Source organism: Coffea eugenioides, chromosome 10 (assembly GCF_003713205.1).
Source record: "Coffea eugenioides isolate CCC68of chromosome 10, Ceug_1.0, whole genome shotgun sequence".
In the NCBI taxonomy this organism is placed as follows: Eukaryota; Viridiplantae; Streptophyta; class Magnoliopsida; order Gentianales; family Rubiaceae; genus Coffea; species Coffea eugenioides.
The window spans coordinates 33119790-33146790 of NC_040044.1; the positions used below are offsets into that span (position 1 = coordinate 33119790).

Genomic DNA, 27001 nt, shown 5'->3' on the forward strand with positions numbered 1-27001 from the left:
TTAACACGTCCTGTGCCCGGGATTGTATTGAAAATGAAAATAATAATTTGACATCTTTTTATATTGTGGTACGGAATAATAAATAAAATATATACAGAAAATTTGAAATAAGTGATGCATGACGCCCATAAAAAAATGTAATGTTAAATGATTTCGGGTCAACCCGTGGTGACCCGACATGACCGATTTACGAATTAAAACTAATTTAATAAACACATCTTCATTTCCTTCTTCGTTTATCATGGTACAACTCTCACTAAATATGCGAAGTTGGTTTGAAGTTGACAAGTGGAAGGGTAAATAATAGGAAAGCATTGTCAAACTTATTAGTAACACAAAAAACTTAGCTGTTAATATTTGTAGAAGTTAACTTAATCATCTTAAATAAAAGAATATTGTTTAACTAGCAAATAAAAGGGAAATAATGTCATGCATTTAAAAGATCAAGAAACATGGCAGTATTAAAATCCAAAGTAGTGCGTACAATAGTGTGATAAAACTAATATTGGTATGGAAAGAATTTTAAAATGGTACCATTAGAGAACATTATAGATCGGTACAGAGAGATTATACACTCCACATTCAAAAAAGAAACATTATACTTTAAGAGAAAGATTCATATTTCTTCTACTTTTAATGTCTCTTTTGGGATATATGCCCCTTTTGATAATTTTTTTGTCATTTTTTGCATATTCATCCGCAACATTTGCTTATTGGTTTTCTCACATATATCTTCTTCATCTGACTTTCTTTTTTGCCCAAAAGAGGTATGTGATGCTGTGAAAAATTTTCCCCAAATCTAAACAAACAATTTTGTACTGTTTTATTTTATATTTTTCCTGTCACTACTTCTTCATATTTTAATTTTTGGGAAAATAATAGACTAAGGTTGACAACAAGATGAGTGGTGATTACATGAACAATTTTTAGGCTAACAATGAAAGAATTGTAACTACTTTTCCCTCATAAAATAAATAACACCATTATGCAGATTACCAACCCTTTTTTTTAAAAATTTGTTATGTCATAATAGGGTGATAGTACTACAATAGAGGACAACAAAATCTAATAAATGAAAATCGAAGGTAAACGAGGATCAGGAAGAAAAAAATGATGCTTATTAAATTAAACAATAATCAGAGTCTCTTAATTTGTGGATAGGTAATTATATTTTAATTTATATACAGTTTATTAATTGTGAAAATTGCTTACAAAATGGAGATTGTGGATGACGTGTAAAATAATTGTTAGGGCTAGCGATTTCGAATTCGAAGATAATATTTTATATCTCTTCATTCAACATTTTGGATCACTAGCTTGTATCCATGATAGGTAGTTAATTTTCATGGTTTTACTTATAGCAAATGATAGCTTCGACATAAAGAAGTGCAAAATTAGATTTCAGAATCTTTTACTTAAACTGGTTCTATATGACTTACTCTTATCCCTTTGTATTGCCCATAATGATAGATAATGTAATTAGAGTTTGAGCTGATTGTTAGGCATTGGACCCGACACGTGCAAGGACTTTTTGGCTAAAGAAGTTAATCATATTTTGTTCATTTCACTAGCTAAAACAATTGCACTTTTCAAAGGAATGCATTTGGCGGTGGAAGTTAGTATTGAGGCTTTCAGCTTAGACTGTCACTCTACAAAATATTATTACAAAATTCAATTTTGATTAAGAACACATATTTGCAATCAAACTAATTGTTGGATTTCAAATTGCATATGTACATTTACAAATATGCCAATTCATGTTTTCATTTGAACTTGCTATACATATTCTATAACTATTTCGTTAGATAATGTTTTCATCTATTTCTAATGCTATTACACATGATTTAAATGGATAGATTAACTCGCTATTTCTCTCAAAAAACAAACAAAAATATGCAAGTTTGTAAATTTTTTTTTGGATGTTGGAGATAGTGACAGGTTTTTTGTGGCTTTCTATATAGTTTATAATTATTACAATTTTGGAAACATTAGCGCTACTCTTCATTTAATTACAACTACAACTATGCTACTATTAAACGGATAATGCACTCATAATGGATTCCCCATCTTTTCTGGGTTGGTATCATTACGTACAGATAATATTGGTTAAAATTTCTTTTTCCAAATATGATATACTTGGGTTAACTTTATATATGAAATTTCTTTTCACAGCAAATTGTAATTGTTTTTATACTTATTATTTTTCGTATATTTCTATTCATTATGTATTTTAACATTTGTTGCTATGTATTTAACTAATGTTGTACACGTCCCTGGCTGTGCGTTGCACAGCCGAGTACCTCTACTATGAAATATGTTGACGGGTTATTTTGATATCAAATATTAACCCGTGTCACATAGTAGTGTCATTGGAGCTGTGGCAACCCGTATTCGTTTATCGTCCGGACAATCCATTACAGGTTCCTTTTCAATTTTAGCTGTTAATGTCCCAAAATTGCGGTTTCTGTTTTTAAATTCAAAATTTTTCATCTTTTAGTCTAATCCCCAATTTCCCCCCTTGCCATAATGAAACGTTCGGAGACATTTTAATTGCTTACGACGCGCAGGTTGGCCACCTGTTTCCTTAGGCGTCCAAGTAAAACTGAAAGGCCAATGAAAACATGCTTAGCACACGCGCCGTCCGTCACTGTAACACATTTTTCCCAATGTGCAACCCTACTTAGAAAGTACAAGGGCATTGCACGCCCAACCTGGCCACAGCCGTTCAAATTTCTCGCGAAGAAAGACGCCTACGCACCTACAAGGCCGCAACACTTAACGGCAAAGCTGTTCATAATCGCGGGTGGGGCGACAGGGATTTTGTGATAGGCTGCGCCGTCACAATATTCGTCCAAAATCCAACTCCAACAGCCGTGCGATGGGCAGGCTCCATCGCTACCGGCCACCGCGTGATGAACAACACTCGCAAGAACTGCTGCTTGATCGGAAAACCCACATATCACACATTTTCCTTGCACAGGGGGTAAATGTTGCAGAATCAATTGCTGCAATTACTTGTGCTTATTTTGCCCTAACTCCTCATTTGGTTTATACGTACATATAAATGGCTGAATTGGTTGTACATTAATGCACAGGAAGTCTATTCAATTTATCCTAGAGGGTCGTCAGTCGAAATTATGGAGTGGTGGAAGAGGCTGCCTCGTAAGGTGGCCGCGAAAGTTGTTAGTGCTGGGTTTGGGGATTTTCTGAGCCACTTGCCCCTGGCCGATAGGGATAGGAAGTTGCCTGTCGCACTTGCGGAGCGATGGTGGGACTCAACAAACTCCTTCCACTTGCCTTTCGGAGAGATGACACTTACACCCTTGGACTTCACCTGTATAACCGGTGTTGCAGTGGGCGGCTTGCCCATTCCGTGGGATTACAATGTTAGGGAAAATGCCAATTACATCAAGGAGCAATTGGGTTGGGTGCCAGCTTTTGCTTCTGCCGGTGCCATCAGAGTTACCGATATATTGTCATTCTACAAAGACAAGGCGATTGACGAGAACGACGACGTCCAGCTGGCACATCTGACTAGAGCTTTCTTTCTACACATGCTTGGCCGCACTTTACTTAGCAACACGGCCGAAACAATTAACCTGTGCTGTCTGCCTGCGCTGGAGGACGTAGATCGTATAGGGGATTATAACTGGGGAGGGGCGGGGATGGCAACCTTGTACAGATTTATGTCCGCCGTCTCCCGACGCCTGACGAAAAGCCTTGGCGGCTTTTGCTTCGTTTGGGAGGTAAGTCCAGAATTGCCTTCACTCTGTGTCAATTCCACATTTCCATGTTCCGTTACATAAACTTTTCTGTCAGTTAGTGTTCATCTCGAACGGTGGACATAATTTGTACGACCACGTGTAGGTGTGGGCTTATGAAATTCTTCAGTTAAGTCCGTATAAACTCAAACAGGACGAGAGGGACGTATTGCCCACAATGTGGCGATGGCGCTCGTGTAATAGAGCCAACCGACAATCACCGTCTACGGTCGAACATTTTCGCCGCGCAATTGACACCATTAACCCGGAAGACGTTAGTTCCCGTACTTAGAACATCCATTAGTTTCTACCGCTGAAGTGTTATTTTAATGTTATGAATTTGTTCCGCCTGTTGAACAAACCAAATGTACTTACGCAAGTATCGAATTGTGTGTCATAGGTCAACTGGCTGCCCTTCCCTGCAATGGCATTGCCGAGTCGGTATCTCAAATCCAAGGAACTAACTGCAACGAGATTGCTTTTGGATGGCCCCATGGGAAGATTTTACTATCTGGGCGAGAGGGTTATTAGGCAGGTGTATGCAGGTGTATGTGCAAAGCAACCTCCCCATCGGCCATCAGATATGTACAGCACTGATACAATTTCGGGAAACAGGCTACATGATGTGCTTCATGGACTGCCCATTGCAAGCCTATACCCTGATCCCCCTCCATATGCTACGTATGACGAGTTTGTGCGCAGCAGGCTAATGAAACCAATGACTTCCTCCACGTTGGCACCCAGTGGGAAGGAGTGCGTAATTCATATGTGTGACCAGTTGCCACTAAGTGAGGCTACAACACCGTCACTGAAACATCCAATTAATTACCCTCCCTGGTCTGTTTTGTGCATACAAACTGATGGATCACTGGAGCAAGAGGGCATTCACAGAGTTGGTGGCGATGTAATAGGGTTGCCTCTTCCATGTGCTGTTGGTGATGTGGTATGGCATTCTTCGTATTGTACTTCACCCGCCATTTAATTTGCGCAATTTGTGTTAATACACCCATTTGTTCCCGCTTAGGTGCCTAGACACTGGTACGAGGACCTGCTTGTTCAGTGCATGGGCCTGAGAAAGAAAGTCTTAGAAAAAAGTGCAGAAATATTTCGTTTGGCATCCAATGTGTCGGACAACTCACAAGTGCTGGACCAAAGGCTACGTCAAATACAGGTAATTTTGGAAACTGCATTCAAGCTCCAAAAGGCGACAGGGAAACGGTGCCTTCGCGGTGGAGTTGGTGGACGGGAATCATGTGTTTGTAAGCGTCCGAACACAAGTGCCGGGACGCAGACATTTACGGATGAGCTTGGTAGAGGCAAAGCTCACGAATGTCAGCGAATTCATAATGCCAAAGGCTGAGCACCCATGGCCCCTCCCCGCAAACAAGGATGTGTAGCCGGAGGAATGAGTATGCAAACTACTTGGGAGTCCCCACCAACAAAGCCAAGCTGTGAGCAATCGCCACGTGTGTTGTGTAACTCTGACAATTTTAAACTTTAACACAGAATATGTTAACAGTTATACCCACAACTAACTAATTTAGTCCTGTTCTTATTTTTCGTCTGTCCCAGATTGTTCTTCACCTGCAATTGAAGTTTGCAGTGAAATTAAATATTGGGTTAATCGCACTTTATCCCCTTTAAGTATAGGCCGTTTCTCACTTTACCCCCCAACGTTTGTTTTTCCTCAGTCTACCCCAAAAACTAACAGTCAACTCTAATGCACATAACGGAATATTGAATAGACAATAATATCCTTATGAAAACACTAAACAACCCAAAATACCCATATATGCTGGTTTATGAAATGCAAGTTTCCAAAATTACCCCGGAATAATAGAGGGAAATTTCCCTCCATCTGGCACGGGACCAAAAAAAAAAAAAAAGACCAACTCTTTATATACCCATTATTGAATAAAAAACCAGCTCTTTATAACTTTCGTCCATTATACTCACAGAGTACCCATTTTTCTTAAATACTAATTTATTTGTCGGATAACATAAAAATAAACCCGTTGTTGAATAAAAGAGCCCCACTTTTCAAAGCTTTTGTTCATTATAAGAACAGAGTACCCATTTTTCTTAAACAAAAATTTAGTTATCGGATATAATAAAAATTAACTCGTTGTTGAATAAAAAACCAGTTCTTTATGGCTTTCCTCCATTACAACAGCATAGTACCCAAGGTGCCATAAATATAAATTTATTTATCGGATAAAATAAAAATAAATCCATTATTGAATAAAAGACCAACTCTTTATACTTTTCATCCATTATACTCACAGAATACCCAAGGTGCCTTAAATAGAAATTTACTTGTCGGTTAAAAATAAATTTAAATCCATTGTTGAAAAGTGCCCACATGCATGTCGGTTCTAAATAAAAAAAAATAGTTGTTTAAACTCTTTCTAACTTATTCAGGTATAGAACCAAATTAAAGACAATATTAACAAATTATTAATGAAAAATTCTTACATTGTAATTTGAGTAGCCGTAAAATCTTCTTTCCGGATTTTCAAGTGTCCAAGAGGTGCACAATGGTGCCTCTTTACCACATCCCCACATTTTTTGGGGTGATCTTTCAACATTATTTGAAACACTTTGTGACATTTTATGATGCTTTTGGTTGACAAAGAGAAATTTTAGGAACTTTGGAGAGAAATTTTAGGAACTTTGGAATTTGCTAAAATTTATGAGAAAAATTGGCTGCACAATACCACATTTTATAGAACCCAACCAACGGCTAATACCAACCAACGGCTCTTTGAGGGAAAAAGTAGGCTAAAAGCATCAGACACCATTGAGGGGCATTTTTGTCAGCTAAAACCAACGGCCCTTTTCGTATGGCAATTTTGAAATCTTGAAGTTTTTAACGGTGCAATTGCTGACGGAGGGGGTAAACTGAGGAAAAACAAACGTTGGGGGGTAAAGTGAGAAACAGCTTATACTTAAAGGGGATAAAGTGCGATTAACCCTTAAATATTTACAACAAAACAATTTAAATGAAACTTGTTGTTACTATAAATCTTCACATTTAATGCATTACATTTTTCCAGCTTATTTATATCATGACACAAAAGCCTTTTGTATCAATGCAACACGATATATAAGCAGGGTTTCAATTCACTGCGCTAGTTAACCAATTTCTCATATACAAACAAATTTACTAAAATTAAAATAGCGTATTTCAAAGTTGCGCTTCTGTTTCGAAGTCAATTACTCTTAAACAGCTAGTCCTTAACTCATATAATGGAACAAACCCGTAAAGAACTAGTATATTATAGCAAACAATTTATTTTGTTTACTTTAAAATGTTTCATTTATATTAAATATTTCAAAAAATGCTAGTTTTCCTTTCGTAAACATCTCTCATTCCATATATTTGAATTGTATTTGCAAATTTTTAAGTATTTAACAAAATACTTCAAATATTTATAATGAAATGTTCATACAAAACGTGGTACTTCATTCATGTAATACACAAAAGCCATAAAGAGTTGGTACTTTATGGGACATTTCCTTTTTAAACTATTTTTGACTTATATTACGTAGATAACCTACCATTTTTTTGTTTCATAACAAAAAAACTGTACCATTTTCTAAAAATGGTGCCTTACTCCCTAATCCAGCTTTACTTCATGTATTACTCTCTAAGTTTGTGACATTGTTGTTAGGCTTCAGTAATCACTGTAGATGCCTTTTTCCCCAACTAAATGGTAAATAATAATCCCCAACATCACTAATAAATCCCAACTTCATACCATATATTTGTAATTTTCGCCTTCATGATGTCAGCTAAGGGACCCAATAACTCAAAGGCAACGGAGGTCAGTCAAATTTTTACAACCTCAGGGGGTGCCACTGAAAGTGTCACAAATCTCAGGGGAGGTTTCTTAAATTATCCCTAATAAATATATTACAAACCACATCGTAATTGATAGTTATTGGCTAATTAAATATATTAGTACAAATGTATTAGTAAAGTTACTCGAACTAATTAATAATTTCTATTAGTACATTTGTATAATTAGTAGTATAATTTATAATATTAATTATATTACATAAATTAATATACATATATACATATAACTGATAATACCATTGTTATTGGTGCACTGAAGAGACGCATAAGCATTGTGAGCAATGAAAGTAGATCGGGAGAAACAGATGTTACTGTTCCTACACCTGAATGGAACGATGGGCAAGAGAAAAGGCGTTGGGCCTTTTCGGTCATTGGTTTGGATAGCAATGAGAGGAACAAACAGCCCATATCGTAAAAACAGTTTATAGCAGCAGCGTAAGGCACCAGTTTACAAAAGCTGGGCAACTGAAGCTGATTCCCAAGTACCCACTAAGGAAACGTCTATCCCACCAAGAGATTTTGCGCAACATACGCTTCCACTTAATTTCCTATTTACAAAAAAGGAACAACTTTGGTTCCTCTAATAAACAATTTGTCAACTACTTACTCTCCTATTAACCTATAAACAACAGTTACCTGCTTCTGAGGGTTGCTCGGGATTAAGGTTCGTATAAACTGTCAAAAAGGCTTACTGGCTTGACAGAAAGAATATTACCCAAGTGCAGTAGCACTATTTGCTACTGCACTGCTTACGACGCAACCTTCGGTGGAACTACAATGACTTACCCATGGCCTAGCAACCTTGAATACTCTTCACCCCACCGATACATAACAAAAGACAATCCCTCAAGCCGGTGTTGCTCTGTAACCTGTCTGTCGTCACGGCTGCTACTTCCATGCACAACCATACCATCTCTTTCAACCTCTGCATTTCACACATTGTATAAGAATATATAATAGGATTTACACACGCAACAGCAGTGAAATAAGAACAACAATGCCATTTACCAACAGGTACTGCATCAGTACAATGACTGTTTACTACCTTTCAGTGGCTGTCGTCATAACACCTTACAATGGCCCATGACACATTCAAACTTACATTATTTACACTTCAATGGTAACGGAATCACATTTTTTTAAACACCACCACAACCTGTACCCAGCATACCCCCACATTCACGAATACCTTGTAGCCTTCTCATGCTCAAAACAAATTAATGCGAAGGAAAGATACAAACCGTTCCCCTTCTACAGTTTCGTACTTGTTTCATGGAAACACTACTCTTGCACCTCTACTCACCAAAACCTGCCTTATTTATTGCGTAACTGCAAACCGAAGCAAGGCCTCCAGTAGTGCCTCATCTTTCTCCTGGACTTCTTTGTTGGCCAACTGTGCCCCTTCCACCGCTACCCTGTGGTTGTGGTACAACCACAGGTCCTCTCCATTCGCCTGAGTCGCTCCAGCCCGTACCAATTTCAAATGATTTTTCCAGCGAGTCATCCAAACAATTTTCCATATAATCATCATGAACTGCTGTGTTGTGCGAATTCTTTTTGTATGGGCATGTTCGTTGGTTGTGCCCTGCCTGCAATCTTCAACCCATATATCACATGTCAAATAATTTGTGACTACAAGTAATCACGTCAACTAAGCACAATGCTAACATTACACCACTTCAACTTTCTTGCATTGCCAACAACTTTGGATGCACATTTAATTATGTTTTTATTTGCTACTGTTGATAATAAGAACGAAAAATACCCACTTCTTCATTATTACCTTCACTGTCCACTTCATGTATTATATCAATTAACTACTGTATAACTACGTATGCAATTCCGATAGTACCTGCAATGACCACACTTTCTTTTCTTCTTTGCTTCTGCATGCTTGTGATCACCTTTACACCGTGACACCCTGGGATCTAACAGCCCGAATGTTCTTCTACTTCTATCGTTCCTCACTCTTGAATCCATTGCAAATCCGTCTCCCCCATATCCCCTGTCAATCCACTTCTCCTTTAGGTCCACGGAATGCTTGTCAAACATCTGCTGCAGGTCATTAAACGCGTCATCCATGTAGGAGGCATAGTAACACATAGTATTACAGCTGGACTTTAAAGTGCCATATCTGGCCATTTGTGTCAGTTGTTCGTCTGCAACAAATGCTTTCATTCCATTATTACTACAGTAAACTCCCTTTGTCCACCGCTTCGAAATGCATGCTTCTGGGATCCTGTTCATTCCTTCTACCACCATCACGCGAAACATGTGAGCACAAGGAATCCCCTTTGACTCGAATTTCATGCAAGAGCAGATTAGATTCTCCATTGACCTATCATAATCCACCCTCCAACTTATTCCGTGTCCACCATATTTCGAGTAATAATACGTACGACTCCCTCCATCCTCGCTCCAGCCCTCAGAAATTAGAAGTCCTTGCCTGTTCAAATGCTTCCTCACCATGAAGAACACATTCCTTGTAAACACCTCCGCTGCGCTCCACTCTAATTCGGGCAGGATTGTGGTTAAGACTGGTTTTGTGTTTTCGCTTGTGTGAATTGCTTTGCTCTCAGTATGTCGAAGCCACGCTATTGCCAAATCAAAACTTCTAACGAATTCATATAGTCGCATTTTTTCATTCAAGTACTCATTCAAAAAAGCATTCATTTTCTCACACCTTTGAGTACTTCTCATACCTGCAAAAAAATTACCGCGTAAATAGGCCTCTGCCCATAACCTTCTCCTACGGTATAACTCCTTCACCCACTCATTCTCTACCACCCCACATTCATTAACCAACCTAGCCCACCGATCCTCAAACTCAAGAGTGCTACACTTTCTCTCCATCAGGTTATACAACCTGTTATTAAACTCCTCGCAGCGAATATTACTCCGTGCATTTCTATGCAAGTGCCACGAACATAGCCTGTGACAAGCATCTGGGAGAAGATTCTTTATGGCTCTTCGCATTGCACTGTCCCCATCTGTCATCACTGCTACTGGCTTTCTACCTTTCATAGCCTCTACAAATGTACTTAGCACCCATTCATATGTTTCAATCCTCTCATCTGATAGCAGGGCACAGCCAAAAATAGTACTGTTCAAATGGTTGTTTACCCCTGCAAGTACAACTAGTGGCTTGCGGTATTTATTTGTTTTGTATGTTGTATCAAACACCAATACATCTCCAAATACACTGAAGTCCGCACGAGATTTAGAATCTGCCCAAAACAACCTTGCCAATCTTCCTTCGTTATCCACATCATATTTATAAAAGAACATCTCATCGGCATCCTTCTTCGCTGCCAAGAACCCAAGTGCCCCTTCTGCATCGCCATTAAAAATATCTTTTCTACGTTCCTCGTCCATTCGGTTATACAGATCCTTAATGCAAAATCCCACGTTACTATACCCTCCAGCTTTGATAACAAAATGTTTCATTATCTGGCATATTCTGGCCCCAACCAACTTTAGACTTTTTGCCTGCGCATATTCTGCATCGCTCACTTTTCTATGCGACCTAATGTGTTGCACACTTGCCTCTGATGCCAGCGGGTGATTGTGCTCCATAATGAAGCGTGTCACCACATACTTTACCGATTCTATGTCATATTTCACGCGAAAGCAAGCCCCACACCCGGTTCTTGTGATTGGTTTTGCTTCTCTTTTCCGGTCTTCATAATTAAACCACTTTTCATTCCTATAACCTTCACAGCAACATACCCATTTTCTAAATCTTGAAATGCCATCTGCATCTCGTTTGCCATTACTTTTACGAATCCCAAATCCGCTTAGTTTCGCATACAAATTATAGAATTCCCCAGCTTCTTCTTCCGTGTCAAATGTTAATTTCATTACGTCATCCACGCCTATTGCGCCCACCAATTCATTGGCCTCCTCATCTTCGTGTCCTCCTATTGAACCACCGCTTTCTTCAATGAATGTGTGTCGGTCACACTCAGGTTCTTGGTTAAGGTCAAATGACCTTAACCTGCCGCAACCATCCATCCCCATTCTTCCGTTCTCTGTTTCCTGCACCATGTCATGAGTTTCAAAGTTATGGACAAAAGTACTCACCTTTGATTTCTCTACTTCTGTTCCACGCCGCTGCATTCTTTCACCACAGCTTCGGAAGGGCCTTCCTCAGATATATGTACCGTCACCGCCTGCGCCTGAATTTACGCCAGTAGACACCACCTCTGTCTATTCCGCCTTGACTTCTTCTTTACCAAATTTTTGCCTTCGTCCGACCTCACCACCTGTCTGCAAACACACCCATCACTGCGGGCCCCAACATGGCTGTGTGTTTAGTACCTATTACGCTTCCTCTTCGGTGGCCCCACCATGGCTTTGTTTAGTACACAAAGCTTCGTCTTCGATGTTTTATACAACAAAACCGGCACCGGCGTGTTAATTTTTATGCTTTCCGATAAATAATTTTGTATTCAACGAAATTGGGGTCTCCTGACTGTCTGATGGACGAATGCCGTAAAGCGCTGGTCGTTTATAAGACAACCGTTTTAACTACATTTTATCCCATAACCCAACATTTGTATTTAAGGCACGTTGGCAACTCTGTCACTGTAATGGTTGACAGGCACAAAGAGCTGGTCTTTTACTCACCAACGGGTTTTGTTTCATTTTATCCGATAAATCAGTCTGTCTATATGGCACCGTCGGTATTATGTTGTTGTAATGGAAGAAAGCCAAGGGGAGCTCAAACTTTTAAACTGACACACCCGTTTCAATATAATAATGGTCCTCAAAATGGATTTAATCTTTAGTTGTAGTGCAGGAAAGCCATAAAGAGTTGGCTCTTTATTCAAAAATGCATTTGTATTTAAAATTTTCTATTCGCTAACATTTGTATTCGACGAAAATGGGTAGTCCGTTGTTATTATGGACGAAAGTGTTCAAAATTGGGGTTGTTTTAATAAAGTTAACGGGTTCATTTTTACTACTTAGGCCATTATATTTATGTTAATTCCATTTCATCCCAATGCATTTTCAGCTTGTGCTGTACGCTACATTTCCAATGTCCAAACCGCGGTTATAGGTCATCACTTCCTTTTCTACAATTATTCCCTTTTGCGTCCGTACTTGTCAGATTGCAACGTGGAGGCTTCTTTGCCATATTTTTTGCTTTCCACACCTGTTTTCTGAAGTTGCGAATGCACTACAGAAATTACCCATATATGATATATATATATATATATATGTAATAAGCGAAAATTACCGAATCTGCAGGATCAGAAAAAGGAAAAAGAATAAGCAAAGAACCACCATGACTGGATGGATCCTAACACAAGAAGCCAATTACAACCCACAAGTCCACCTTCAAACAGCAGCCCCTGCAGTCGCCCGGTCAAGGCCGTTCACAGCCGACAAGAACCAGGCCAGCCGTGCGCGGACATCAAAGCTAAGGTAAAAACACGTACTACTACTATTCTAAAGTCCCTTGACGAAAACTATGTCCAGAGACATGCAGAGCTGACCTCACAACGTACAGGTCACCAATATGACCCTCTCCAAAGTGATTGGATTAGTGCTATGAAGCTACAAATTTAAGATTAAAAGTGTTCATCTACGTACATGGCAGGCATTTCCTCCTTATTGGCAACGCAGCTTCCTTGTGACTTCAAACTCGCTAAAATTGAACTGCGATGGCCACACAGATCATACGGCCGTGTCATTATAGGACCACCACGTAGTTAGGTTATTAGCGCACAAGCCAAACTTAAATCATCGATCTAACATTTGCTCTATCTATTATTTGTTTGCATGCTGACCCCTCGACTTCATGCGCACAGGTGGTGCAAGCATTGTCATTCGAAATTTTACAAAAATTGGCACGAAACACTCGAATTGTAGAATCTAATAAAGCATTACCCCCAAAAGGTATAGCCTGCCATGCACAGTTTCACTCTTGCACGACCAAAAATAAGGATACAATATACAGCAGTGATGCACAAAGTGCAACAGATATGTATATATACACATATATATATATATAACGTTAAGGGTCAAAAAAGAAGACTCAAAGAGACAGCAATCAGCTGCCAACAGAATTTGGAAAGAAACTACACAACGAAGAAGAGACAATGCTTGACAACTTTAAGCCAAAGTGCTTCACAAAGGTCTCATTGGCATCCACAATGACCAACATAATAACTTCAATCCCTGTTCCCCCTGAATGATAAATGTTGCATGCTCCAAAAATTTACATCCAGCATCCGACCACATGCAAAGAGATCAATGAGGATCAGAGAGAACGTCATTTGTTACTATTGGTGCAGAGTTGTATTTCAGTAAATAGTGCAATTTGGCTAGTATTCCATTGTTGTAATATTTAAGAGTGGAGCGAGGGAGAGTATCTACAGGAATGCAAGAGTGGACTTTTCAACTATTGGAAGTGCTCGTTACACTTGCACTTGAGATAGGATGCTGCTAGCTCTGTGTGCACTCGAATGGATGCAAGCTGCCTTCTGCAAATTCATGCATCCGAAATCTTTCCAAGATTTCAAAGGGCCTGCCAAGTACCAAGGCAAAGGTAGACAGTCAGAAATCTTGTGGAAAGAACGATATTAAAATAGCCAAGAATATTTGACATGAGGACGGCAAAACAAAGAGAAATTGTTTGCTTAGCGTAATTCTTGGACATAGATCCAATTCTTCAATTTTTTTTGCATTCCTTGGAACTTCGTTTTCCCAGGAACTCAGAAATTATAAAGTACGATTTGATTATGGCTATTTTGAGAAGACAGCAATGCAGAAATATTAGGCACGACGACTAGGACAGAAACATCATTAGTGGCTTATGTTTGTGTACTTCTAAGACTGCTACCACTAATCTTTCCAAATGTCTGTATGACCATGCTTTTCTATATCATTTCTTTGGCGAGAAAGAGAGCGAGCGAGACAGAGGCCTTACAAGATTGCTTCCCGACTCTGACTTAACCTTCGCTGATTGTTTTCCATTGCATCTAGAACATCTGAAGTCTCTGGCCCAGCCGCTCCACCAGCTACACTGGAAGGAACTGAAGCACTAGGTGTCCAAATCTGCATCAACACAACAGATGACAAACAAATTAAATCCTCACAGATACATGAAACAAATATGCCTGTTGTTTCTCATTCTAACCTTTATTGTATTGTCAATTCCACTAGTAGCCACAACACAATCAAATGGATGACACTGGATGCAATTCACAACTGTAGATCCACAAGGAGAAGATTCAGATCAAATATACATCAAATCTACATATATATAAATTTTAATGGGAAAAAGACAAGTATTATAGAGCAGATCAATTGCCAATTGTCATTTAGTTTGAGCAAGTAATAGTTACCCGCATCATCTCCATGTAGTATTTTTACTAATCTACCAGTTCTCTTCTCCCATATGAACCATCTGCCATCGTCACTTCCACTAGCAATATATTCACCTGATTTGCAAAGAAAAGGCTGAGAAAAAATTTCACTGAGCATAAACATGACTCCATGATCTAAAATCAGATAGTAGCAGCTAACGCATGTCAAATGCACTCAAGAACCTCAAACTAAATAAACCTCACTTTACTCTCTTCAACAACATTGCACCCATTGCTTTATACCAAACCACTTCCAATACCAAATCGATTACAATAAACAATGAGAGGAGAATCTGTGTGAAAAAAAAACTGTTGCATACATAAGACTGACAAAACAGCAACAAAATGAATCAAATGTATACAGCACCTATGAAAAGATAATTTTAAAAAAGAAATCTTATGTTCCTTAAAATACAATTTCTAGTTTTAGCATGACGAGAATTTATATACACAAGATCAAAGAAGTCCAAGGAAAGTGCATTGAGATTACAATTTAGTCTAAAGCTTATAAAAGGCATATGCCTTATCCAATATATATATATATATATATTATATTTATATATGTATGTATGTATGTATAATATTCCTATTTCCACTCAAATTAATTAAACATGTTATGCTCAAAGATCTTCTAAGTTAGATTCAGCAATTACCTCTTTGCCCAAGAAAACTGGCCTGTTTTATATCAGTGCCAACATTACAGTGGCCAACATATCTTTGCTTCATGTCTGTGACTGCCTCAGGCTGCAAGGAAAAGACAACAAATGAATTACAGAGAAAACAAGACAAGGATAGGTTCTGTCAATAACAGCAAATTGTGATAGTAAGGATATAACTATTGACTCTAATCTGAATCCAAACATGAGAAGATTCCTATATAATCTATTTAGAATGTGTGCATATGTCTGTGAGAGGAGACTACTATCAGATTTGTCCATGATAAATCCTGCACAAGACATTGCCAATGGGATTCAGAAAGCAAAAAAAATATGACGAAGTCCACAGAACATAAATTGAAGATATTAGTTTCTGCACAAAAATTGTGGAGTTAGTATATGCCCAGATAAAGAAAAGAGGTATCCTGGATATAGGATCCACATTATTGTACAAATATTTCCTCGGAAAATGGGGGAGATGGCAGATGCTAAACAGAAGACAATGACAACAACAACAATAAAAAAAAATAGTAAAACCACTATTCACGACCTCATAAGGTGCTTTATCATTTTGACACGATGATGCAGGTGATTCACAAGAACCATTTGCACGTCCAGTCTCCATATTTGCATCATCTCTCCTATGGATCCTTAAATTTAAACTCCCATGAAGAACATTGGACTCAATATCCCGTCCTTCATCTTCTGGTAATGCTGTCTCAAAATCCAGCTCTAATTCCTCATCATAATCTGAATCTTCTCTTTCAGACCTTGGACCATCTTGTGAAGCATCACTATTAGCCTCAGAACGATAAAGTATGTCACTCAACGACAGTAACCTTGCAGATCGAGGTTCAGAATTAGATCCTCCATTGGTAGTCTTGTTTTTCTCAGCTTCAGCTGTCAATTAAATATGTCACGCAACAGGTGAACACATCATTAGGCCTCAATGAAATAGCTACTATGATTACTGTATATGACATATAGATGGCATACTTGAAGCCTCTCAAAAATTAAAATTCAACAGTCCAGCAATACCATGGTAATAAAGCCTTAAACACTTCAAACACGACAAAGTTCAAGTTTTCTTCTGGTTAAGCATGACAGCTTCACCATACGATGATGGAGTACATGCTTTTAAAGCATTAGGGCACTATGGAAACGGGCTACAAAGGTAGCTACAAATGAGATAACAATGGCACATACCATAGCAAATGGAGTTATTGGTGGATAGCAGAAGTAATTGTTTTACAAATATGTGAGGGTTGAAAATGGGCAACATGTCAAAGAGAATTGAGATGGACTGGTACTTCAAGGGCAATCACCTGACAGCTATATAATATTATAATCAGTATCGAGCTATTAGCCACTTACAAATAGTATTTAGTCCACCAAAATTAATAGCGAATCAGGTCACTTCAAAGTGGGCCCCCTTTCCAAGGCGTCCACAACACCCCCCCCCCCCCCCCCCAAAAAAAAAAAACTCCAGAAGAAGAGGAGCGAAGACAGATGTGATTGTAATGCAATCTTGTTTTAGTCCTTTAGAGTAAAACAGTGAAACATGACAAGCAATACACACAGAGAGAGTCCCTTGCCAACGTTTTAAACTTATGACTATATTTTCCATCCACAATATATTCAGTGAAATGCATCTTCTTGCACTTTTACTAGGAACTAAAACTCACCTGCAGCTATGAGATTCTTTATATTCTCAACCTTTTCTAGAACTTCAGAATCAGATGGAGCCAATGTTTGGGCAGCAAAAGCAAAGTCAAGCGCTTCTTTATGCTTCCCCAACTGCTAGATAAGAACAGAAAGACCTTGCAGAATTAAACATAGAGCTACATACCAATGTTCAAGGTTTGCATTTTGAAGAATATTTAAATGCCAAAAAAAAAAGACGCACGTGTCTGCATATGTTATTAGTCTGTCTGTAATAAAAATAGAACAAATGATCCCGATATACCAAACTAATTGAAGCAACATGCACAAAGGACAGCTTATTTAAAGTTAAACATCAAAAAAAGATATGACAATAAACAGACTAACAACTACATCTTAAAGAGTTTCACATAAATTCCATAAAAGAACTCCAGAGAAAATTCGCATATGCTAGAAGTCTATCTGTTCCATATAGCAGCCAAAAATCACAAACCAAGTGCGACCATGAAAATTTAGCCACAACTTCAATCTTATCACTTGTCTCAGATTTAAAAAAAAAAAAATTAAAGCATAAACAGTGCCATCAGTTTCAACCCTTGTCTAGATCAATATTAATCAATGCCCATTCCAAAAATATCAAAGTTCACTTGCCTGAAATAAAGCTTCAGACATACAAAGCAGTGCCTTCAAAGAAGAAGAATTGATTTTCCTAGCTCTATAGCAATCTCTTATTGCCATATGAACATCATTTTTCCATTTCCGCTGAAAAACAGTGACATATATGTTAATCTAAGCAACATTATTAGCAAGTAAAACATTAAATTCTTGGACAATGATTTTTTAATAACCTTAAGCAACAAAGCTGCACGTATACACAAACACTCGAGCATTAATGAAGGTCCAATCTCATGACCGTGGCCATCCAAAACTTCATTACAAGCCTCAATTCCATCATAAGAGCTTGTTTCACCCTTCAGTGATTTTCCAGCAAACTGGATCAGTTTTCTGCACTTGTCAAGCTGGGGAAAACCCAAAAGGGAAAGAAAATTAAGTTCCCATCTCTTAAAGGAAATGACACAAGGCTTTAACAGACCGTACAAACAGAATAAAAATGGAGAACACACAGAAGCACACCCTAGCAGCAACATGGCCTTTACTAGATCCATTAGAGCAGACACGAGGAAATGACTGTTGCAATTCCACTCCATTGAGTATGGGAGTAAAGCTTGTCAGTTTTGTGATATCTCCTACCGTGTACCGCATACTACTTCCAGTTGCTGCAAACACAATGTAGCATCAATAATCTGGTATCCTGTTTTTCATATAATAAAATCAGACCAACAAAAGAAGCTCGACGAAGTTGAGCAGCACGTTGAATGAAAATTTCTAATTCCCAATTTTCCAAATGAAGTGCCCTTAGTAGTTTGCTAAGCAAAGCATAATATACAAAATCAATTTAACATGGATATAAAGGTCTTAAATATGCATATTTTCAATATGTTGTTTTTTTAATTGTCAATACGTGTTATAGTTGACTTGCCATTACAAGGTATTTAACCCTTTTTTTTGTTCAAGGTATTCAAGCCATTTTTCTAAAACCATCAATAATGTAAGCTTGAAGCCCTACTCCACCGATAAAACGATCATCTCTCTTTCAACTTGAGGAATCAGAGCATTTGAAAGAATAGACGAGCAATTGTGCCTAAAAAATGAGGTGCCAGTTTTTCTATAATAATTATATTTTATCCAGGCATTAGTAGTCCTTCCTTTATTTGTTGACATGTTGGACTCAAATTTCAAGTAAAGGTTATCCTCAATTACCGAGGAACATTTTAGATCACTAAAACATAAATCAGAAGACAAAAGCCAGAGTAGAAAAGCTTTTCTAGTACAGAGCACCATCATAAATTAAACAACATGTGAATATATACATACATATGAGTTCCAGTGAAAACTATACCGGGATTTACATCCATCAGGTATACATGCTCCCCACTATAACTGAGAAGAACCTCCTCAGAATTGGGGCTAAAGGCGACGTGGGTTAGATGTATGCTAGAACGCCCCTGGACAAAAACGAGTAAATCAGAATTCGCAGGTATAGACCGATAAGACTCTTAACCCAAAACATAGTGCAATAACTGTCCCCCCAAAAAAAAACTATCAAAATATTACTTTCGTCTATGAATAGATCTAGAAACATCAATCCTGTGGATAAAAAAAATCTAAACACAAGTTTATCATAATGCCAATATTTGTCAAAAACAACCAAAAAATGATCTAAGCCGCTTTTGATCAACTTGAGTTCTTTCTACTAATTAAATCATTCATGTCTCTTCAGGTGAAGAACCAGGATTCTGCTAGAGTTTCTGCTTCTCAAAGAAAAGCCAAACAAGAACCATATTCTTCAAAAATCAAGTTGATTGTCAAGATAACTCAGCTTACAGTTATTTAAAAAGATAAACAATTAAAACACCTATTTCTGTTCACCTATTTCGTTACAACTAAACTCAATCAGTCCGATTTAGACAAGCTATGGTATGGTAAGCCTACAAAACACACTATATCTATCCTGTAAAAATAATTGGATATTACAATTATGGACAAATCACAACCAGCAGAATAGTAACTTACAAGATTCAATGGAAATACAACCAAGATAGTTGTGCTTTTCTTATCATTATACCTTAAGTGAGAAACTTTTTTTTCTTTTATTCCTAGTAATTTGTGCATTACTATACCAAAGTTCTTCAGTATATTTTGCAATTCTATGCGTCACTACAAGAGCACAAGAGCTCACTTAAACAAGGTACTGCAAGGTAATTTTCAATGACTAGGAATAAAAGAGAGCAAGAATTAAAAACCTCAAATGCACCTTCCTGCAACAAAAGATCAACGCAAAGTTTATCCAATATAACAATGTAAATAGTCCGGTGCAAATCTCTATCAACAAGCATAAACAGTAGTTCCGAGCATAATAACAGTGCATACAAGCCAAGTAGAGCTCAGCTGATTTAGCATCAACACCCATAAAATACTAATACAAACTCATAGCGAGACTAATGAAAATCTTAGACAGATATAGAGTTAGGAAATAGCATAAATTGGGCACTATAAACATATAATTATTTGAAAAGGCCAGACTAACACGATCAGAAAGATGCATTGGACAAAAGTAGCTGACACAAGGAGGTGGCGGCAACTTCTTTTCACTGGATGATAATGGTGGCAGCATTCTTCTATCATACAAACGGGCAAATGCATCGCTGCAATTTTAATTGTGGAGATTAGTTTTAGCAGTAACACCTGGAAAACCACATATTCAATTACCATTAACTACAAAGTTTACCTCCCACCAACAAGGAGCAAATGCGGCCTCGTAAAACTGAGATCACAAGACTTCAGTGCAAGAGATTGCTTGGGAGGATCAGCTAATGACTTCTTGGCTCCCCAACGCAAGTCAAGCTGCCATGAATGTCAAACTTTATCATGAATTTGATAACTTTAAACAAACAAAGTTCAAGCACCATAGAGCTAAAAGAACACTAAGGGAAATGCAAATAGAGGCAAAAAGACTGGGTAAGATCAAGATTTAAACTTACTAGATTAAATTCTCAAATAACAAAGCAAAATAAGGATATTTACACTAAAAATAATTAGTTCAAGCTCAAAGCTTGATCAACTAAGAGCAGATATAGATACAACCACCAAATTCAAAAAGAATCTAGGGGAAATACTGTAAAGAAAGGAACCAAAAAGATCATTCTTGATCTCTTAATCACAAGCCTGAAAGGCCCATAGTTTTTGGGACCAATAGAATGAAATGCCACATGACCTAACCCACACTATCTCAGAAAACTTCTACAGAATGCGTTTAGTCCCATCTCAAGTAAACTACAGCATTGAAAAATCCAAGATTGCATCTCAAGAAATATTGGGATAATGGGAACAAAGTGATAGTAGAAACAAAGTGCCTGCAGGAAGGAAAAATCAGGGAGTAGGTGCATGAGGGTTAAGAACTAACTAGAATATTGCGACATTCTTGGTGAGAAGATCCTGCTGGGGGGCATGAAGCACCTTCCCGAAAATCGTGCTGCCTCAAAGTCCCATCTTCACTAGCACTCCACACAACATTTGGGTTTCCAACTTCTACCTGGCAATGAATATGTAATTAAACATAACAGCCGAGGAACAAGATTGCGAACTGTAATTGAACTTTTTCACTTAAACAATACATGACAAAGAATTGGAAATAAAGACCAACACCTTAGGGAGTTACAGTGAGATCTTACAGCTAATTTTTTAACCCTCCTGGTGTGACATTGAAAAATTGCCGAAGGAGTAATCATGTTTTCATCAAGTCCTCTACCACTCAATCGAGACAAATTAAAGAGCCGAACCTGACATACAAGAATATACACTAAGTGAAAATTTCATCCACCCAACTCTTCACAAGTTATCAATATCAATATATAATTACTTCAGCATCTCCGGCCCCAGAAACCACAAGCTCATCTGAAGTCTCAGGAACAAATTTTGTACAGAATATATTAGTAGAATGCCCAGTCTCAATAGAGTGCAAAAGCTTCCGGCTTGAATAACTCCAAATGTTAATCTGCAACAGATAAAAGCATGTATGAAGTAAAACTTGGAAATTTTAAAAAAGGGAAAGTAAAAAGAACGTACAACTAAAATACAAGAAACCAAAATCATCACACCAACTTACAAGCAAGGAGTATTCTTTCATCATGGGAAAAACAGTGCAACACAAGAAGTAGAAAGTTGGCATCAACAATGCACAGTAAGCAAGATAGTAAAACACATCACATGTAAACCAATTCTAGATGACGTGCAAAAGTACTGCAGTGGCACCACATCATTTGTGCATTCATTTATCAGACTAGACATATCACATCACAGCTAATAAATCCAAAATAGATACGTTCACTAATATATTTCAATGGAAGAATCTTAAAAATCCAATTTGAAGAACACAATTCAGAGGAGGAGGTATTCCTCTGATCCAGATAATTATTTTGAGTACAAACCTCATCATCATGATCACAAGTTAAAATTTGAAGCAATCCATAACCATTCTCCTTAAAGGCAGCCAAACCAGCACTAAATCCCTCCAGCATGCCATTTAAAGGCTATATTACCGATTGCTACACAATAATCAAGCAGCAAATACATGGACTGAACAATTATTCAACAATCTCTTCTTAATGCCTATCTAAACAGGTGACCATCATGTAGCCTCAGAATCTTCAGTTTAAAAACTCAAATCCTGTCAATGAGGTAAAAAAAAAAAAAAAAAAAAAAATCTTCCTGTCACAATCAAATAATAGTATTTTTGTGTAATTTTCAGCAATTTTTTTCAAAAAGACCACAACAAAGTTGCATCCGCCCTTTTTCAGCTTAAATCCAATCTTCATCTCAAGAATTCCATCGTGGTACTGTTATTATAAGGCCCATCACTGGCTGACACTACTTTTCATCAGCATAGACAAAACTCCTAAATTGTAACATCCTATCTTTTATCACATATGCACTAAGACACAACTATTAAATACCTTTCTGGTAACAAATTCATACAATTAATACAACGCAAAAATTTTTTCCCCACCAAAAACAGCAACAGCCAACCCAGAATTGAGTAATTTCATGTGCCTTGGCACAAAATTTTGAGCTAAGTTATGCTAAGATGAGTCACATTCAATATTTTTATGCATATCCACATCATGTTCTAATATAGAACAAAGCATCTCCAGAGTTAAGAGCTTCATACTTTTCCTTGTAAACTATGGAGAAAGGGAACAAAAAACTGACTAAAAAAGTATACGAACTAACGAAGAAATGCGATCCTTCATATAATTCCTGAGACATCCAGCTTCAAATTTTAAACAAATGTCTCTACTTTGGGTTATTCATCACATTTTCAATCCAAAGTGCTTCAACTTGTCCTCGTTATGTATGCCATACAAGAGAGAAGTACTTTGTTCAAATTCACACCAAGAGTAACAATTGAACAAAAGCCTCCAACAGTGAATTTGCAAAAGCATGCATCACGGACAATAAATGAAAAAGCCACAAATTCATACCTGTGTATCATCAGATCCAGATATTAAAAGTGAGCCTTCTGAATTCCAAGCCACAGCATTCACACAACCCCTATGCCCCTGACAAAAATATGGAAAAAGTGAATTAGAAACATCATCTAGAACATACCAAAATAAACCCAACATTGTTCTCATAAAAACTTAAAGAGCATAGATTGGCAAGAAGTGTAGCTTCCAATTAAATAAGCAATAATACTCAGGAAATTAGATGTTTAACAAACAAGAAAAATTAGCATTCAGGAATTGGCATCTTTCAGGTGGAGAACTAATGGAAATAATTAAGAGGAAACACAAAGGGACCATAATTTGGCTATCCAAATATATGCATGTTGGCCAGAAACACGACATGAAGAAGCAATATTTTTCTTTTTGTCAAGTTTCTACCAGTAGCAGAGTATCTGTTTAACATTTACACACCTCCAATTCTCTCTCCAAGAACAACCTTCGCACCATTGAGGAGTGCACTTGCAAACTGTGAGTAATGTCCTATTAAGCAACAAAAGCATCAGAAGAGCAAAGATATATATATATATATATTAGAAACATATGTTGTGCAAGAATTTTTTTTTTTTGGGGGGGGGGGGGGGGGGGGGAGACAACAAATGAAACAACCAACACAATTGAATAAAAAAAAGAGTATATACGAATAAAAAAATCAAACCAAAAGGCAAGAGTTCATATTGCTAGCTTGCATGACCTTTTCAAGCTGGAGATATATATATACAGATGTGTACATATACATACATACATACATACATACATATACTGGATATGGAATTATAAAACTTTTGTGATAGAACAGGGATGTATGTAGTTATTATGTGATACAGAATTTCCGTTTAAGCCATTTTGAGCATGAAAAAGTCATGAGTAGACAAGAACCCAAGCATCGTGCTTGGATGAAATTTATCAAGTCTTCAAGAAGCAGCTCAAATATCAGATGGGCCATTCTCAGGAAGCACAAATATCAGATGGAAAACTTTGACAACTCTAAAGGATGATGCATGACTCACTCAAAAAGAATTTGCTTCGTCAAAAAATGACTCTAAGGAAAGTACGAACCAAAATGGGAAATGACAAAACAGCCCATAACCAGTGATGATGTTATCAGAGCTCATCAAAAGTCAATGTGAACAGAAAATACGTATGTTTTAATGTTTTCTCTCCAGCATGCAAATAATGATGATAGTCACGTTTAGATCACATCATCCATGCATGGTGCACACGACTTGCAAAGCAAGTAAAAGGGTTTCCAGGATATAGGTCACTCATCACCTAATCAGCTGATTGAGCCAACTCCTTATTCACTTTATTACACCTCCAACAGGCCAATCTCTCTCAACCTACCTCTTTGTTACAGACCCTCACAAATTCAGCAATTCCACCTTTGAGCCACTTCTTGCTGTCTACTTTTTTATCATCGAGATGGACTCTGGCTATGAAGCTTGTTGAGGACACCTCGACCATGCTTTATGAGGAAATGTAAAGTAGCTCACTTCCATTATGAATGAAAAGATAAAAATACCACTAACACTTAAAATTCATTACTTGTCTCTACAGCATGAACAGTCATTGACCCAAAGAATCTTTTGTAAACACTCCTATTAAACTAATCAAGAATCACTATTGTCCAATTGCTGTATAAAAACAGACGCCAATTCCGCTCCACATTAATTTTCACTAAGCACATTTTAGTCCGAATGCCAGCAATAGCTTTACAAGAAAAACAATCACAACAATCAGCAACTAACTTGATTTAATTATACTCGATCACATTATGACGCAATCAAGGCAGTACAAAAATCCAGTATATCAGAAAAAAAAAAACCAGAATACTACGTCACATTACCACCTGAAATACAAATAACTTCCAACACCAGAAACAAATAAAAATTGAAATTAAAGAGAGAGAGAGATTCCATAATATTCCTATTACAACCAAATTCTAATGCACCATAGCAAATTGAGGAAAAAGCATTGATGAATAATGATCATCAACCAAAAAACAGAGAGAGAGAGAGAGAGAGAGAGAGAGAGAGCATGGATAACGTACGGAACGAAGGCCGAGAATACGAGAATCGATCAAGTCGGTGATGTTACCGTCGTGAAAACGCAGCGACTCCATTTCCGGAACCTTCCAATAATGGAACTTTAGACAGAACTAATTTACTTAAACAGCCCAAAAAAAGGGAGAAAAAAAAAGACGTTTAATTAAAGACGAGAGAAAACAAAAACTCAAGCCCTAACATAGCTCAATTTACAGTAATTGGAATCGAAGATGGTGTTGATGATGATAATTATGGAAAAAAAAAAAAAAGTTTACACTGATGATCAAAATAGACTTGAAGAGCTGGGTGACGGAAGTAAAAAAATGCAGTGAGTCGGCTGGACTGGGCTGGGCTCGGCAGGCCTGGCCTGGGTTGGCGTAATAGCAATACACTGAGAGTGACGACGCCTTTGCTTTAACAACGTCATCTTCGTGGTTTTTCCCGTCCATTTTATGTTTTTTTTTGTTTGTGATATTTTTGCCCCGGCTGGCTTTTCGAGCGTTACGGGAACACGGGTGCAAGGTGCGTGCCTCGTGTGCTAATCAGCTTTGCTTATGGACCACATTAACAGTATACATCAAGTTTCTTTGAATTTTGTAGCCCTGTTTGCCAAATGAATTTTTTGAAAATTTACCTAAAACAATTTATTATAACTTATTGTATTTTTCTTATCAATCGCCATCATCTACTACTATTTTAATCTATTCTAACGGAGTGATTTAATTAGATCGAGGGGAACCGACGGGAACTGAATCACCATCGGATTGCGCACCCTATGAATATAAGAGAATCCACATTAGTGGTAATATGATGGAAGGCAAGGTTTAAACTCTTGATTTCCCATCTCACGAAAACATATGGTGGCAAACTATTCTAGTGGTAGTTGGTTTCCAATAACTTATTGTAGAATTTGTAAAAAAAAAATTTTAAGATGGAAAACTCTTTTTTCTTTTTCTTTTCTCTCCTCTCCTTCTCCCTTACCTCACCACTCACCCACCGTCGGCACCGCAGCAGCAGGCTTTCTTTTTTTCTTTTTCTTTTTTCTTTCTTTCTTTCTCTTCTCCTTCTCCCTTTCCCTCCCCTCTCACCCACCGCCTCTCTCCCCCATCCCTCCCGTGCCACCTTTCCCCTTTCCCTTGGAAGGGTGGCAGGGGAGGGATGGGAGGGAGAGAGCCAGAAGGTGAGAAGGAGGAAGGAAAATGGAAGATAATAGAAAAAAATTTCTCTGTCGGCACCAAAAGAGGTGCCAACTGGTGTTGGCGGGCGACGGAGGTAATGATGGGTTGAAGTGAGGAAAGAAGAAAAAAAAGGGAAGAAGGAAAATTTTTAATTTTTTTGGGTATTTTGAAGTGTATATTTTACAAATTTTGAGAAGTTTTTTAGATTACTGTAACTAAAATTATTAAAAAACTTATAAGAGAAACTAGACAAAAAACCTAGCAGACAAACAGGACCTATGTAATTCTTGCGGCTATTAATATTAGAATTAATCTTCTATACAATGAAAATATATACAC

At 37.6% G+C, this 27001-nt stretch overlaps 2 protein-coding genes across 3 annotated transcripts; both read right to left on the bottom strand.

Moving 5' to 3' along the window:
- Positions 1–8941: 8941 nt before the first annotated feature.
- On the bottom strand, positions 8942–11742 carry LOC113750711 (protein FAR1-RELATED SEQUENCE 5-like). Its single transcript, XM_027294658.1, has 3 exons — positions 11707–11742; positions 9476–11661; positions 8942–9212 (listed from the first exon to the last, which is right to left on the bottom strand). The coding sequence occupies exons 1-3, from the start codon at positions 11740–11742 to the stop codon at positions 8942–8944; spliced, it is 2493 nt and encodes an 830-aa protein (XP_027150459.1).
- A 1813-nt stretch (positions 11743–13555) lies between these two features.
- LOC113750221 (WD and tetratricopeptide repeats protein 1) lies at positions 13556–25797 on the bottom strand. Of its 2 annotated transcripts, XM_027294201.1 has the most exons (20): positions 25760–25778; positions 25490–25585; positions 23854–23922; positions 23419–23496; positions 21798–21932; positions 21610–21717; positions 21342–21470; positions 20667–20782; positions 20466–20583; positions 19278–19383; positions 18452–18594; positions 18166–18336; positions 17969–18079; positions 17341–17452; positions 16206–16555; positions 15653–15743; positions 14979–15074; positions 14771–14841; positions 14561–14688; positions 13556–14158 (listed from the first exon to the last, which is right to left on the bottom strand). In XM_027294201.1, exons 2-20 carry the CDS (start codon positions 25559–25561, stop codon positions 14077–14079), a joined length of 2286 nt encoding a protein of 761 aa, XP_027150002.1. In that variant the 5' UTR covers positions 25562–25585; positions 25760–25778; the 3' UTR covers positions 13556–14076. The 2 variants fall into 2 exon arrangements, with proteins under 2 accessions (XP_027150002.1, XP_027150001.1); XM_027294200.1 differs by having other exon boundaries at positions 25490–25797.
- Between the last annotated feature and the right edge of the window lie 1204 nt (positions 25798–27001).

Coding starts and splice junctions, on each gene's coding strand:
- LOC113750711 (XM_027294658.1), bottom strand. CDS start 11,742: ATGCAGCGGCGTGGAACAGAAGTAGAGAAATCAAAG. Junction 11,662..11,706: donor CAGAAGTAGAGAAATCAAAG/GTGAGTACTTTT, acceptor GACATGGTGCAG/GAAACAGAGAACGGAAGAAT. Junction 9,213..9,475: donor AGAAAGTGTGGTCATTGCAG/GTACTATCGGAA, acceptor TGAAGATTGCAG/GCAGGGCACAACCAACGAAC.
- LOC113750221 (XM_027294200.1), bottom strand. CDS start 25,561: ATGGAGTCGCTGCGTTTTCACGACGGTAACATCACCGACTTGATCGAT. Junction 20,584..20,666: donor TTGCTCCTTGTTGGTGGGAG/GTAAACTTTGTA, acceptor TTAAAATTGCAG/CGATGCATTTGCCCGTTTGT. Junction 18,337..18,451: donor AAGGCCATGTTGCTGCTAGG/GTGTGCTTCTGT, acceptor GGTTTTCCCCAG/CTTGACAAGTGCAGAAAACT.